This window comes from Schistocerca americana, chromosome 7 (genome assembly GCF_021461395.2).
Source record: "Schistocerca americana isolate TAMUIC-IGC-003095 chromosome 7, iqSchAmer2.1, whole genome shotgun sequence".
In the NCBI taxonomy this organism is placed as follows: Eukaryota; Metazoa; Arthropoda; class Insecta; order Orthoptera; family Acrididae; genus Schistocerca; species Schistocerca americana.
In genome coordinates, this window is record NC_060125.1 from 249,852,038 (window position 1) to 249,867,609 (window position 15,572).

Here is a 15,572-nt window from a genome sequence, read left to right on the forward strand (position 1 = left end):
GTGCAGTGTCTGGCGCACCGTAACTTAGTATCGCACTCCGTCGGCGATCGTTTCAGTCGCACGTCCTGCCCTCTGGGCAGTTGATGCGAGCAACAGGACAGAGTGCCTCCTAGCGGAGAACATAAGAACTACTTGCAACAACCTGGTCGCAAGAGAACGGACGATTTGTCTCGGAGCGGGTGACTGGTGGCCGTTCACCGCTCCCCCCACCCTCGGAACTCGCCTGCTCAACGCTCACCCCACCGTTCTCGACTCTAGCCAGAGCGTTGAGCAAAGCAACTCAGGTGTCACTCTGGTCTCTGCGGTCTTAGCTCACGCAGCAATACAGCTCGTGGCTCGACCAGCTTGACTCAGCGCCTCTGCATCGGAGTTCGTCTATACTGGATATTGTTCTTCGTACTAATACCGATATGTATATTACATAATTATGTTATGTATACATCATTTGTTTTTATTTTATTTTTATTTGTTTAAACTGATCAGATGAGGTTCCTGACGACTCCTCTTACTATAGGATTTTTTATTATGGACACTCGAATTTACACTTTAATTACGAGCGAACCAATAAACGTATCGCAAAATGTGATACACCAATATTTTCCTTGTTTTATTCTGCGTAAGGCTATATGCAGCACTTTGGTCTTACAGTCAAATTTATATTTTTTTTCTAATTGTAGTACGGATTTTGCGATTTTGGGCGTCTTCGGAAGGAAACGTTCACTTTAAAAATATATGGCTTGGGATGTATTTGTATGAAGTTAATGAAATTTTAATACATTATAGCCAAATACATTGTTAATGTAAATCTCAAGTTGCAACATTTTCCGATCACCCAAAACACCAAGATAGTTCAAAATAAATCGATAATCAAAAACTTTGTCATATCGTGGAAATTTCAATAAACAATACAAAATTCTTACTCATTATCTGTGTTACTTCTAAATAGGATCAAATAAGATCAAAATACAGGTATAGTACTGGAATAAACCAAGTTTAAATGGCAATGTGCCTTCCATTTATTTTCTATTGTGGATGAGTGGTGAGTCATGAAAAAGACCTAGTTCATTTCAGGGAGTGAACAGTTCTGATCCGATCTCTGAAAAGAACAGTTTTGCCTATCTCTAGTGGCTGGGCGCCACTACCTAATATTGCCCTGGTTCGGGAATATAGTAGTTCTGCGGCTGATGTACAGAGCAGTCAGAGTTGTGGTGGGGAGGTGGGTTGCCTCCATGTGACCCGTCTTTACGTTCAGTGATTTTGTTGTTTCGTCTGCATTTATTGCTCTCACGTTAAATGATGATGAAACGGATTTTTGTCGCCGGGAGCTATCAAATGAATTAAAATACGTTCTCTTAGTAACGGAAGGCAAAAATGTGTTATTACTTTCAAATTTTATTTCCACTTTTCTGACAGTCAAGCATTAATCGCCTCACAGAACAATGAAGTTATTTTTGTCAGTTTGCTAAAGAGATTTGACTTTTATTAATCTTTTCTGCTTAGGCAGTCAATTTATTTGAAATGAAGAGTTTAATTTCGCACTCTTGGCTGGTTTCAACTGTTTGCTGCATTTCAAGTGCATGTATGGCTTTATACCATAATAAAGAACCAAACATGAGATAATACAGCACTGGTACTCCAAGAAAATTTACATCCGAATATGACATACGAATGTACACTTTAAGCCGAATTATGCATTTTAGTGGGGTTCATGAAATTCCGATGCTCTTGAAGTACCTTCTGATGCCTTGTTTCGTTTATGACATAATATAAGATCTTTTAATGTTTTACACGTACGAACATATGGGCTTCCTGCGTCATCCTAGGAGCACAAGCGCGGTGACGCCTGTTATGTGGCGCTCTCTTGCAACTGCTGAAATGAACCTATTTCTAACAGGCCGCGGGAAAATATTGCAAATGGTGGTTTGAAAAACGTTACGTTCAAAGCAAATTTCCTTTTGCACAAGATGAACTGTGTGCGAGAATGTACGATGAATTTCTTAAATCACAAAGCATTTGACTCTCATTTAAAAGTCAACCATTTGAGGACGACAATTTAGAAGAATTTCGAGCCCAGATCAGACATTAACATCATTATTAAAAATTTTGCTGGCACATTTGTGTGATGTATCTTAATTTAAACCATGAACTTTTCTTATTTGTGTGTTCGCGCTACTTAAGAGTGATCTTGCTATTGGCTGACTCCATCACGTGTCCTATGCTGTCAGCAGGCGAGATCAAGTGACATGAGCTATGACTGTCTTACAAATGCGCATCACAATCTCGATTTCAATGCTTCGGAAAGGGACGTGTGGTGTTTGGTGGAATTCAAATTTATACCGTCGTAATACGAAAATAATACCCCCTCCCAGGAGTTTCGTTTTCTGAAGTGCTGGGAAATTCTACGTCGGTATATAAAACCATAAACATTCAAAGGTTTTACAGTGCCGAGGAAGAGTGTACTGTCACTTAACACGGAAAAAGTGTATTTTCACCCGGGAGAACATGTATTTTTTACCGGGAAATCCGGGAATTTTTTTTCTTTGTCCACATACACACCCTGTAAAACTATGTACTATTAATATAACTAAGCTGTTATTTCTTGCTGTGGTTATTTTATTACTCAGAATCATTCAATATATCATGATAATTTTATATTAAAATCTGCTTTGTTATTGTGTTTCCTTTGATTGTAAAATATGGGGTTCATCCAGAAAATAAAGACTTCTTAGTTATACAAAGTAAAAATATTGATCGGAAAAAACAATTCGGTTACATAGACAAAGCTTCTTTCACTTCTCCACATAATCACCTTCTATATTTAAACAGGTGTATCTGGTCACAAGCTTCAAAATTTCCATGCTATACTCTTCATTAGCTCAGGTGCCCACTGCATTCTCCAACTCCTCATCACTTCCAAAACATTTACTGCCCAGAAAGTCTTTCAGATTAGAGAAAGTGTGGAAATTGTTACTAAAAGCAAGGTCGGTTTTATCAGGTAGGTGAACAAAAATTTCTTATTGAAACTGATCCTCCAGCAATTCTTGATTTGCAGCAGCAGTGTGAGAATGGGCAGTGTTCTAAAGAAGTACAATTCCTCCAGAAAGCATTCCTTGCCTCTCATATTGGGTAACTTGCCAGAGTTTTCTTAGTGTTTCACAATAATGATTTGCACTGATCATAGTGCCTTTTAGTGTGAAATCCACCAAAAGAACACATTTACGATCCCAAAAGATGGTTGCCATGGCTTTTGTATGAGAGAGTCTGTTTGAATTTCTTCAGTTTTTTGAGGGATGAGGATGATTAATCCATTACATTTCAGGTATTCAGCCGTGCAAATAAAATTTCTTCCAGTGATATTTCGGCCATATATTGTCTGGCCATCCTCAGAGTGAGTTGCAAGTCTGATGACAAGATAGGCCGTATTCTCGAGAAACACTTGTGTTATTTCATTCCTTGCATTATCACCATATCCTGCTTTCAGTTGCTACTAAATTTTGAATGTCCAGAAATCGAATAACTCTCCTTACCTCACGGTGAGATTTTAAATTTCGCAGTTCATTTTGACCGCATACCAGGTGTACAAGGGCATCTTCCTTCAACCTCCACTCACAGTATTATGAGAACAGTTGTTATGGAAGCCAGTTGACCTTGAAAAGAGAAGAGGAGTGAGCTCTGCAACAGAAATGTGTGAGCAGTGGAAATTCTGAAGCTCGTGACCAGAGTATAGACAGTGACTACATAGAGAAATGAAGGGAGCTGAGCTCCAGGTATGTAACGGAATTGTTTTTCCTATAAATTTGTTTTTCTTTTTGTGTAGCTAAATGATGTTTTTTCTGAATGACTCTTATGTCTTGCATTTTGAATCTGTCATTTCACATATCTGAAGTTGTGAAATCGGCTATAGTAAAACACTGAGTGGTTAGTTCCTCTTTGTTAATTGATTTATGTTATCTGTTACAGGAAATAATTCCTGTTTCTTTTTTAAATGTCATGTAGTGCTCCGACAGTAATATTAACAATGTTCAGAAACAATTTCTTGCTGCTATAGTGTTAACAAGGAAAATTTCCCACAGTCCATAGCTATTGGCTGCTGCTGATAGGCAAGAACAAATTGAAGTAATCCAGTCTACTTCTCCACTAATGCAGCAAATCATGTGTCATGCTAACTGAATATAAACACAATTTTATCATTTTACTTTCCTAGTTTTTTTTATTTGATTAATTGATTTCTTTTGACACAAATTTTAACAAACACAAAAATGCTCCCTGTCAGCAAGCAGGAGATGCAACTAGAGGAAAAGAGGGAGGTGAACAATAGATGGATGGATGTGGAGGGGGGGGGGGGGGGGAGGAGGAATGTTGCAAGTCATGTGACTTCTCCAGTAGCTAAAACTTATGAGTAGTTAGCATTCTGTTTAAGGACAATGAAATTGTTTATGTTCTAGTGGCCACTTATGGATGTGATAGTTTTGGCTCTCTTCCTGTGTATTTTGGTTGATAGTAATCTGAATTCCCAAATGGTTGTTGTTTTACTTTACAAAAGTAACATAGAGTTAATCCATTCATCTGTTGATATGTAAATGGACTTGTTTTCCATCCCTTAAGGCTCTTCTTCACTATGGGATTTATGTAAAACAATATGAGTCAGTGAATGAATCAGTGAACGAACAGTGATTCTTCGACAGAGCCAGCCATTTGTCTTGGCAAAATATAAGAAAAACAGTTAAGTAGCCATCAGCCAGAGTGCCTGCAAAGAACACCAACAGGCAATATCTTATGAACTTGTTGTTTCATGAATTCTGTAGTGTGTTACACATATTGTCAACTGTTGTACAGAACAGTTTACTGACAATCCGTCACCTGGACTCAGTGCTCTTTTATTTAGTCTTTTAGTTAAAGTTTTGGACAAGTTGATGTGATCCTTTCTTTATTAAATATTCATGACATTGTAGCCAAAGTCATTCTGAATCTTGAAAGTTTCTTGTATCTAGTTCTTCTGGTGTTATCAAAAATTACAAGACAACTTGTACAGAGGCTGAGTCATCACAGAGAAATAAAATGTAGTAGGCATACCATCTATGAACTGATGTACATGAGTCACATGAAAAGGTATTGGTCTGGGTGTGAAAGGTTATTTTCAAGTGGAAAGAACATGTAATTTTTTAAGTTTTTTGCTTTTCAACCTGTACTATGTCCACTGGTTTTTTAGTGAGTAAGTTCAATCTCCCAAGTGTAACAAGGTTGATCTTCCAAGGATTTATACTTGAAATTGCTCAGTTTTCAGTTTCCAAAGCAGATTTGTGGGCACCTGTATTATCCTGAGAAAACATTTTTTTTCTCTTTCTTTTGCAGGGTGATTAATAAGAATCATATCAGTTGCATGTTGGAAAATAAAATCACTTTATCTTTTCCCTTTTCACACACACTGCATTTCACCTATTGTTTTGATAAATTATTAATTTGTAGAGTAAAATAGTGATCTACTCTCTCATCCAAGTAACACATTGGCTCACGAAATCAGTTGAATTTTGTTTAAAATGGGTGAAACACTTCCAATATATTTTTGAATTTTCTATTGGTCAGTATTCAGCATAATTGGCCGACATTCTTGTAAAACGCTAGGAAGCTTTGTCACAGTCAGTTTTTATTGTAAAGTGCACCATACTCCTTCTGAAATATCTGTGGAATCAACTATTACATGCACCTTGCTGATTGTTCAGTGTTGTGTGGAGTTCCAACATTTTTCAATCTTAGTTCAGATTAGGGTATGCTTTACATACATAGATCATCTCCTAGAGAAATACAACAAAGTTTGAATCCAACTGTCTGTTCCACAACATTGAAAATGAAGGAGCAGATGGTTATTTAATCTTCAACCAACTTCGTATTAGTTTCCATTGGCAATAAACCACCCAATACAACGTATTTTATGACCAGAAATATTCCATTTGAGTGCAATTATAAAATGTATGCACTTAAAACTAAATACTATAATTAGAGTGCAGATAAAGTTAATACTTCACTTATATTATTGCATAATGTCAAAAGCATCTCAGTGGCACCAAGATCATCTGTGTGCCAGCCGGGAAAATGTTTCAACTTGCTGTGCTATAGAACAAATATTTTAATAAACACTTTTGTAGTCAGACATGGTAATTTATCTTCAATACTAACAGTAATGGTAATTGCTGGATTGAAACATATGTAAAATAAGGGAAATGCAACCACTTATCTGTAGAGGATTGGTGTGTGGCACACAGAAACACATGATAGAGGACAGTTAACACTATCGTTTGAGCTTTTCCTCTTTTTCTAGTAGGAGTGCACACACACACACACACACACACACACACACACACACACACACACACAAAATACCCTAATATTAGATTTCTCATCTGTTCAGATTCTCTGAGCACCCTTTACTCTCCCCAACGTTTGTACCCAGCAGATAAAGTAACCCAGACTATCCAGGATGCCCTCCTCCAACTACACCGACTGGGGCAGATGTCTTTCTGTTGGATACCAGGGCACGTGGGAATTCTTCAGAGTAAAAGGATGGATTGAGCAGCCAAGGAGGCATGTTGTGACCGTCAAGTCTTTCATTGTGCTATCCCCCTGTATGCTTTCACCTCACTGTTGAGGTATAAAGTCCTGTGTCGATGGGAAGTCGAGTGGTTAGAAGTGACCGACAACAAGCTCCGTGTCATTAAGCCCACAATTCAGTCATGGTGTACTTCGTTCCAGCCACGTGGATGGGACGAGGTCCTTCTTACTCGTTTTCACTTTGGGCACAGCCCTATGATGCATGGATTTTTACTCTGGCAAGAGGACCCTCCGATGTGTGGTGCTTGTGGTGTGTGGATCACGGTGCGCCACATTTTACTGGACTGAATTTTATTTGCCGACCAGCGGACTGCAGCAGATTTGCCGAGGTATCTGCAGTCTATTTTATGTAATGATCAAATGATTGTGGTTCGCATTTTAAAGTTTTGTGAATTGTCCCACATATGTAACAAGATTTTGGAGAGATGTTTTTCATGTGTCAACAGGGTGGCTGGCTCATCCAAGTTTTTTGTAAGTAGTCAGCCAGTCACATTTCCCTGTATTGTTCTTTTAGCTCTTCTGTGTTTTGTTTTCCCTCTGTTTTAATTTCTTGATTAGTTGTCTTCCCTTATCATTGGTTTTAGTGGATTTCAGAGTACCTGTGCGGTAGAGTGATTGTGGGGTCATTTCGAGTGCATACGTGTACAACAGTTTTAGTTCTTATCCACATTCGTTTGTTGTAATAAATGTCAGGGCAGTGATAACCTCGCCGTTGGGCACCCAAATGGGTCATTCCCTTTAGGTGACACATGTGCAAGACCTGTCCCATATATCCAGGCACCACCTCCTACCACAGTCCAGTCACGTTATCTACTACCCAGTAAAGGTCACAGTTACTGTACAGAATTCTGTGTGGGCTTGATAACTAACCAACTGTCTATCTGCATGAACGGCCCCTGCCAAACTGTCGCAAATCGCAAACTTGACCCTCCAGTTGCCTAACATGCTGCCCGCCACAGTACTGATGACTTCAGCAACTAATTCACTACACAGGCCACTTGGATACTCCCTTTCAGCACAAGTTTCTCTGAACTACGTAGGTGGGAATCATCTCTTCAGCATATCCCACACTCTCCCAATTCCCCTGTACTAAACCTCCACTAACTTGTTTCCCACTGCCTCAGCTTACCTTTTCTCTTCTCTCCTCTGTCCACTCCGCTCCTTCCCCATCCAGATCATATACTACCTTTTCCCACCATTCCCCCCTCCCATGTGGGTTCATCATCACCACCACCTTCCAACTTTCTCTCCCCCCCCCCCCCCCCCCCTCCTCCCTCTCTCTATCCCCTATATGCTCTACCCTCTGAAATCCTTTTGTCTTGTTGTGGAGTTACTGAGCCATCTGGTGTAAGACCTGCCCTCTCACCTTGTGGATCCTTAGCTATCCCCTCTGTCTCCATCTACCCAAGCAACTACTTTCCATCATCAGTCTCACTGTTATCGTGACTGTGGAATTTGGGTGTGTATGGAAATGTGTGTACTTCTACTAGAAAAAAAACAAAAGCTCCGAAGTTAGTGTTAACTGTTTACAATTATGTATTTCTGTGCACCATGCACCAATCTTATACAGGTAAGTGGTTGCCTGTCCATTATTTTACATAAGTCTTCAATACTGTGTATGTAGTTTTAAGAGATAGGACATTAGGTGAAGAGAATAGAGTTTAATAAATGAAATGAGGTTTTTTCAGTAAAAAAGGCATTGCATTACGTATTTTTTGTTAATGACAAAAAGATAAACTCATTAGAATGTTTAAATGATGTGCCACAGCTTTTTCATGTTTTCTTTTAATTTATTTTTCAGAAATTGCACAGGAATATTACAGCAGTATAAAGAATGTGAGGTCCCAGGCATGTATTGTTTTAAATTGTTCACTTGCATTCACCCAAGAGTGTGGTCGAAACATACAATCTCTTGATGGTAAGTTGAGTACACTGGCTTCATTAATAATTTTTGCCAGTCTCTCTCTGTTATTGTTTCTGTGTGAGAAATAGGCATTTATCTTCCCCATTCTCTAAATAAAGAAAGTGTAAGTTCAAACTGTGCACTTTCGGTTTTTGGGTGCTTTACCAAGAGATTAGATAAATAACCATTCATAAAAGTAACAGCTTCTGGTAAGAATGATTCTTTTGCAACATTTAATATATTGCACAGATATTCGTTATAGATCCTTTTCTTGTAAACATTAAAGTTCATCAACAGTAGACCCATCACACTGCAGAACAAGCCAAATTTCTGTATTACTCATTCATTAGATATCACTGTTCACATGACCATATTATCAAATTTGGAAAGGCAGAATAAGATACTGTGTGAGTGGACATTTGAGTGTGTTTGTGCATCCATCATGCATTCATACACATGCCTGCAGCCCCACCTCCACAAAACACACACACACACACACACACACACACACACACACACACACACACACACACACACACAAAATTAAGTCTCAGACTGTACTGTAGCTTCTTGGATTTGGATCTAGTCAGTAGTGCTCCATATGGTGGCAGTGGTGGATCTCAGTTACTGGTTATGTTGTCGCATCCTCATGGTCACCATGACACTGAAGTAGAGTTACTTGTATTCAGGCATCCTGACTGGTGCACACATCTTCATGTTCATTGTAAAGAAAGCTCTTGCTATCAGTATGCACCTCAAGCTCATGAAAGCCCTTAATGGAAAGGACTTGGAAGGCATGTCTGCAATTTTGTCTCTTCAGTGTAAGATCATCATCTTTGATTTTGTAATTGACATCTTGCAAGCCAAATTACTTCTGACACCAGTCATGACTGAAACACTTTTTTCACTATCAGGGATGTCACTTTAAAAAAAAGAAAAAAAAACTAGGGATTTCTGAAGCATTGGCAGTAGGTACATTCTTGATGACAGTTTAACAGTAGTCAGTGCACACTACTATCCATTTATTCCCATTTGTCGACTAGGGAAACATCCCCAAGAGATCAGTTCTAATCTGATGAAATGAAGCAACTGCAGGAGAAATTGGTACCAGATGCATGTTTCCATCATTAGCATTTCCTGCAGTGGCTTACATAATGCCTGTCAGATCAACAGAGACCTGGCCAGTGACTCTGTCAAGGATCTTTGCACATCCCAGATGATCTGATGTCAGTGCATCATTAAAATACTTCAGTAAGGTTAAAATCAAACAGTGGAAAATCCAGGTTGGAATGTAACAATGTTATGAGAAGGAAAGTTGCCACTCACAATACCGTATTTACTCAAATCTAAGCCTCACTTTTTTTCCGGTTTTTGTAATCCAAAAAACCGCCTGCGGCTTAGAATCGAGTGCAAAGCAAGCAGAAATTCTGAAAAATGTTGCTAGGTGCTGCCACAACAAACTAATGCCATCGAATATATGTAGTGCTCCACAGGGATGCCTTGTAGGCACGAAGATAAATACTGGCACCAAAACATCTGCGTCAGTAAATAAATTAAAAAAAAAAAAAAAAAAAAGGGGGTGGAAGACGAGCTTTTTTCCTCCGCCCCGAGTTTCGACAACTGCAACTGCATTTTCATACATTAGCCAATGAAGTAAATACAAACTCCGTTTTGTTCATCTTCGAATGTAGCAGAATTTCAATGTACTACGAAAATCCGACTGGCAAGACTGTTTGGGATGTTTGTCAATATGGCCAACTCTACATTCTGAATTTTTTCCTACCTGTGAGGAGAGATGGTTGCTAATAGGAACCTGATGAAATGTGAATCACATGTAGTATTCTCTTCACCATAAGAATTATTCGAATATAAACATTTTGCCATGTATTCTTTCGTGTTTGCTGCTGTCTCATTTAAATCCTGTCTGCCTAATAAAGTACGAAACTAGAGTGAGCCAACAGCAAACGCGGAAGAATATACGTATCGTGTCATGTTTATGTTCGTATTATTCTTATGCCTAATAGTGATACAGTCAGAAATGAAGCACGGCAACTGACTAGATTTTTAAATCGAAGATGACTAATTTCTGTGCAGAATTTGATGTACTAAAGAAGCGGCCACAAAGATTTTTAAACGGAGAAAAATTTTCGCCTAACTCTCGTTCAGAACATGTTCTACCATATGCAGTCTATTATTTGGTTCTTGTTGATCATTATCAAAGAAAGCAGCAGTGTAAGTAACAACAAATAGCAGTCTCTTGCCATTGTTTCGCTAATGAGACGATTCCTCTCTCTCTCTCTCTCTTTTTTTTAAGCGGTGGTAGCGCGCACAAAAGCAAGCCATGCCGCGAGCGGCGACAGGCCGTAAACACGCACTATCAGAATGCGACAAACAATGCATGACACAATACAGTAATGGATTTTCAGCTTAGAGTGACGTAAACACCTATAACAAAGGAAACGGCACTTATCAGATCAAAGTAAAATAAGCAATCGATTCAAACCAAACGAAGCATGTGAAAAAGGGAGGGTACCCGCATAAATACGGACGGAGCGCCTGATGCATAGCAATGGCTACCTGGTAAAGCTTAACTGCTAAGCTTATGACTCGAACCAAACTACTGTGGCTGTATCATCATTCATTGGACCTAAATTGTGTCTCATATTACAATGGACCAGCTTTGTTTCGATTTGGAGGTGCGGCCTAAAACTTTTCTCCCCCCTTGAGTTTCGAGTCTCAAATTTCAGGTGCGGCTTAGATTTGGGAAATTTTTTTTCCTTCATTTCAAGTCTCATTTTTCAGGTGCGGCTTAGATTCGAGTGCAGCTTAGATTCGAGTAAATACGGAATAGCGAAGATGCTGAGTCACAGATAGGCATTACACGAAGACACTCACAATTAAAGCTTTCGGTCATTAAGCCTTCATCAACAAAACACACACACACATGCAACTCGTACACACAACTGCAGTCTCAGGTTAGACAGAGGGCAGGGGGGAGGTGTGAATTGGGGGGGGGGGGGGGATAGTGGAAAAGGAGAGAAATAAAGAGACTGGCCCTGTTGGTGGGATGACAGCTTTGTAGTGCTGGAATGGGAACAAGGAAGGGACTGGATGGGTGAGGACAGTGACTAACAAAGATTGAGGCCTGGAGGGTTGTGGGTACGTGGAAGTTCCCACCTGCACAATTCAGAAAAGCTGGTGTTGGTGGGAAGGATCCATGTGGCACAGGCTGTGAAACAGTCATTGAAATGAAGGATATCATGTTTGGCAGCATGTTCAGCAACATGGTGATCCACAGTTTGTCAGTGGCCATTCTTGTGGATAGACAGTTTGTTGGTTGTCGTGCCTACATAGAATGCAAGATAGTGGTTGCAGCTTAGCTTGTAGATCACATGACTGGTCTCACAGGTAGCCCCGCCTTTGATGGGTTAGGTGATGTTAGTGACTGGACTGGAGTGGGTAGTGGTGTGAGGATGTATGGGACAGGTCTTGCATCTAGGTCTATCACAGGGGTATGAGCTATACGGTAAAGGATTTGGAGCAGGGGTTGTGTAAGGATGGACGAGTGTATCGTGTAGGTTCGGTGGACAGTGGAATACCACTGTGGGAAGGGTGGGAAGGATAGTGGGCAGGACATTTCTCATTTCAGGACCAAGAGGTAATCTAAACCTTGGCAGAGAATGTAATTCAGTTGCTCCAGTCCTGGATGGTACTGAGTTACGAGGAGAATCCTCCTCTGTGGCTGGACAGTGAGACTTTGGGAGGTAGTGGGAGACTGGAAAGATAAGGCACGGGAGATTTGTTTTTGTACAAGGTTGGGAGGATAATTACGGTCCGTGAAGGCTTCAGTGAGATCCTCAGTATATTTCTCGGCATACCTTGCCACAGTGACCCCATTCCAGTAACCAGCAGGCTCTCCAGTCACTACTCAAATCCTTAGGCCCATCCAAGAACCTCTTCCCGGATTCCATCTCTCTACTCACCCCTACCACTCCATGCACTCTTACCTTCTACATGCTAAAATCCATAAATCTAAACACCCAGGACATACCATTGTGGCTGGTTACTGTTCCCACACTGAGAGAATCTCAGCTCTCGTAGACCAACACCTTCAACCTATTACCCGGAACCTACCCTCCTATATAAAAGATACCAACCATTTCCTCCACCAACTCTCCACGGTTCCTGTCCCTTTACCATAAGGTGCCCTGTTTGTCACTATTGATGCCAGCTCCCTGTACACTAACATTCCTAATGCCCATGGCTTTACCGCTGTTGAACACTACCTTTCCCAACGCCTGACGGTTCTGAACAAACAACCTCCCTCCTAATCACCACGACCAACTATATCCTCACCCTCAATTACTTCTCCTTTGAAGGCATTACCTACAAACAAATCTGGGGTACAGCTACCAGGTGTACGGGTATGAAATGAGCATTAAGATACAAATGTGTCGATAGGGAACATTTGTTGTGAACGAGCCTTAATTTTGTTTGTTTGTTTGGTTGGTATGACATCTGTCAAGGATATTTAGTATACATCAAGTCATGAAACAAACATCATCATATGTTTTCATCGTGTTAACAATGTTAAATTTTGTACCAGAAAGTGATGATTTGCAGAAAGCATTAATTTTTTGTTTTCATTTGAAAAAAAGTGCTGCAGAGTAGCATCGAATACTTGCCGAGGCATATGGTGATCATGCTCTATCAGAAGCAACATGCTAAAGATGGTTTCAACGGTTCAGAAATAATGATTTTGATGTAAGAAATGAAGAACATGGAAGACCACCAAAAAAGTTTGAAGACGCCGAATTGCAAGCAATATTGAATGAAGATGATACTTTGAGTCAGAAGCAAATGGCAGCAATGCTAAACATTGCACAACAAACAATTTCTGACCGTTTGAAGGCTATGGGAAAGCTGAAGCCTTCACTGACGGTAATTATCCTCCCAACCTTGTACAAAATCAAATCTCCCGTGCCCTATCTTTCCAGTCTCTTACTACCTCCCGAAGTTCCACAGTCCAGCCACAGTTCTCCACCAGGGTTATTCCACTGCATACCAAACCTACACAATACACTCATCCATCCTTACACAACCCTTGCTCCCAGTCCCTTAACTCATGGGTCATACTCCTGTGATAAACCTAGATGCAAGACCTGTCCCATACATCCTCCAACCACCACCTATTCCAGTCCAGTCACTAACATCACCTATCCCACCAAAGGCAGGGTTACCTGAAAAACCAGTCATGTGGTCTACAAGCTAAGCTGCAACCACTGTGCTGCATTCTATGTAGGCATGACAACCAAAAAACTGTCCGTCCACATGAATGGCCACTGACAAACTGTGGCCAAAAAACAGGTGGACCACCCTCTTGCTGAAAACAGTGTCAAACATGACATCCTTCATTTCTATGACTGCTTGACAGCCTGTGCCATATAGATCCTTCCCACCAACACCAGCTTTTCTGGATTGCGCTGGTTCCCGTAACCCTCCTGGCCTCAACCTTCATTGGTCACGGTCCTCACCCATCCACTCACTTCGCTGTTCCCATTCCAGCCCTACAGAGCCGTCATTCCACTATCACACCCAGTTTCTTTATTTCTCTGCTTTTCTGCTACTTTCCCCATTCCTTCTCACCACATCTCCCCTGCCCTCTGTCTAATCTGCAGCACTTCACTGTCTGCCACCCCCCGCGTACTATCCCTTCCCCTCCCTGCCCCAAACTCTTCCTTACCCCACTCAGTCGCCACTCCCATCATGCACTGGTGCTGCTGCTTGCAGTGTGGTTTCAGTTTAGTGAAACTGCGATTTTCAGTTGCGCGCACACATGCGCGCGCGCTTGTGTGTGTGTGTGTGTGTGTGTGTGTGTATTTTCTGGGACCCTATTGAAAAATTCGGAGCATGTGCTCTGTCTGTAATGACCATAGTGTCAAGTGAGCATAGACCCTAATCTTCCTTTCTTATTCTTCCAATCATACAGCTGCGATTGACAAATGGCTTTACACTGTGTGAGAGCTGTCCTTGCATTGCTCATGAGCTGGACTAAACGTTAGACAACTGAGTAATTCATGACCAACTTGAAATCACTTGCCTGCATTTCTCGTTTCTGTTAATAAATAAAATGCTTTTACAACCTGCTAGCAAAGTTTATCATGTTCATGCTCATTGTCTCATCATTCACTTGGATATAATAAAACATTATTTTATTTATTATCATTCTGCATCTAGGTTTAGCACTCAGGTTTTCAGTCCCTGAGACTTGGGGCTACATAGAAACAACTATGGTTGGCCATATCAACAAGAAGAACTTCCGAGAATTCAGAGATATCTATCAGATTGAAGTAGTTTGCTTTCCGCGTAAGCCATATCCGATCACAGGAGAAGTGAGGTGAGATACAAAATAACCATTGAATAGCTCTCTTTCCTGTTTCATTATATTATGTTGGTAAATATGACCTTTATGTTTCAGAGCAGAATTTGCTGTTGGTGAAGTATGTCATGTCTGTTCCTTGGATTCATTTCCAATTGAATTTGTAGACTTCTTTGAATGTTTACCTGTGCAAGGTTAGTACATCAGGGCAGTATATTTAATCAAAAATCAAAATAATCTCTCTTTTTTCAGATTATGTTTCTCTCTCTGTGTGTGTGTGTGTGTGTGTGTGTGTGTGTGTGTGTGTGTGTGTGTGTGTGTGTGTGTGGGAGGGAGGGGGGGAGAGGCGACATGCACGTCTGTCTGTCCTTATTTTTAACTCCATTATGAAATTTCCAATAACATGATAGTGAAAACTGTGGTGTACGAAGATACAGAGGTGTAAAAATGGGGAAAGGTCATTATTATACTGATAGGTGGAACCCTAAAAGAGTAAATAAATTTTCTGGCTCACGGCAAAGTTCCGTGTTGTTCTAATGTTGGGTCCAAAATTAAAATTTGGGGTTACTATTGGGTAGAAAACTTGTCTGGAAAATAGGGAATTCTCATTAAAATTGAATTTACTTGGAAAGTCCCCTCTGAGCAATTTGGTAGGCAGTTGAAGCATTTGTTTACAAAAGAAAT

At 40.4% G+C, this 15,572-nt stretch overlaps 1 protein-coding gene across 1 annotated transcript in view; it reads left to right on the plus strand.

Annotated features, from left to right (window-relative positions):
• The window catches only part of LOC124622125 (AP-5 complex subunit beta-1-like), a 135,680-nt gene that overhangs the window by 99,834 nt on the left and 20,274 nt on the right, over positions 1–15,572 (plus strand). The window contains exons 14-16 of the mRNA XM_047147738.1: positions 8,408–8,524; positions 14,747–14,906; positions 14,988–15,082. Of these exons, the coding sequence (XP_047003694.1) occupies positions 8,408–8,524; positions 14,747–14,906; positions 14,988–15,082 (372 nt within the window). The remainder of the gene's footprint in view (positions 1–8,407; positions 8,525–14,746; positions 14,907–14,987; positions 15,083–15,572) is intronic.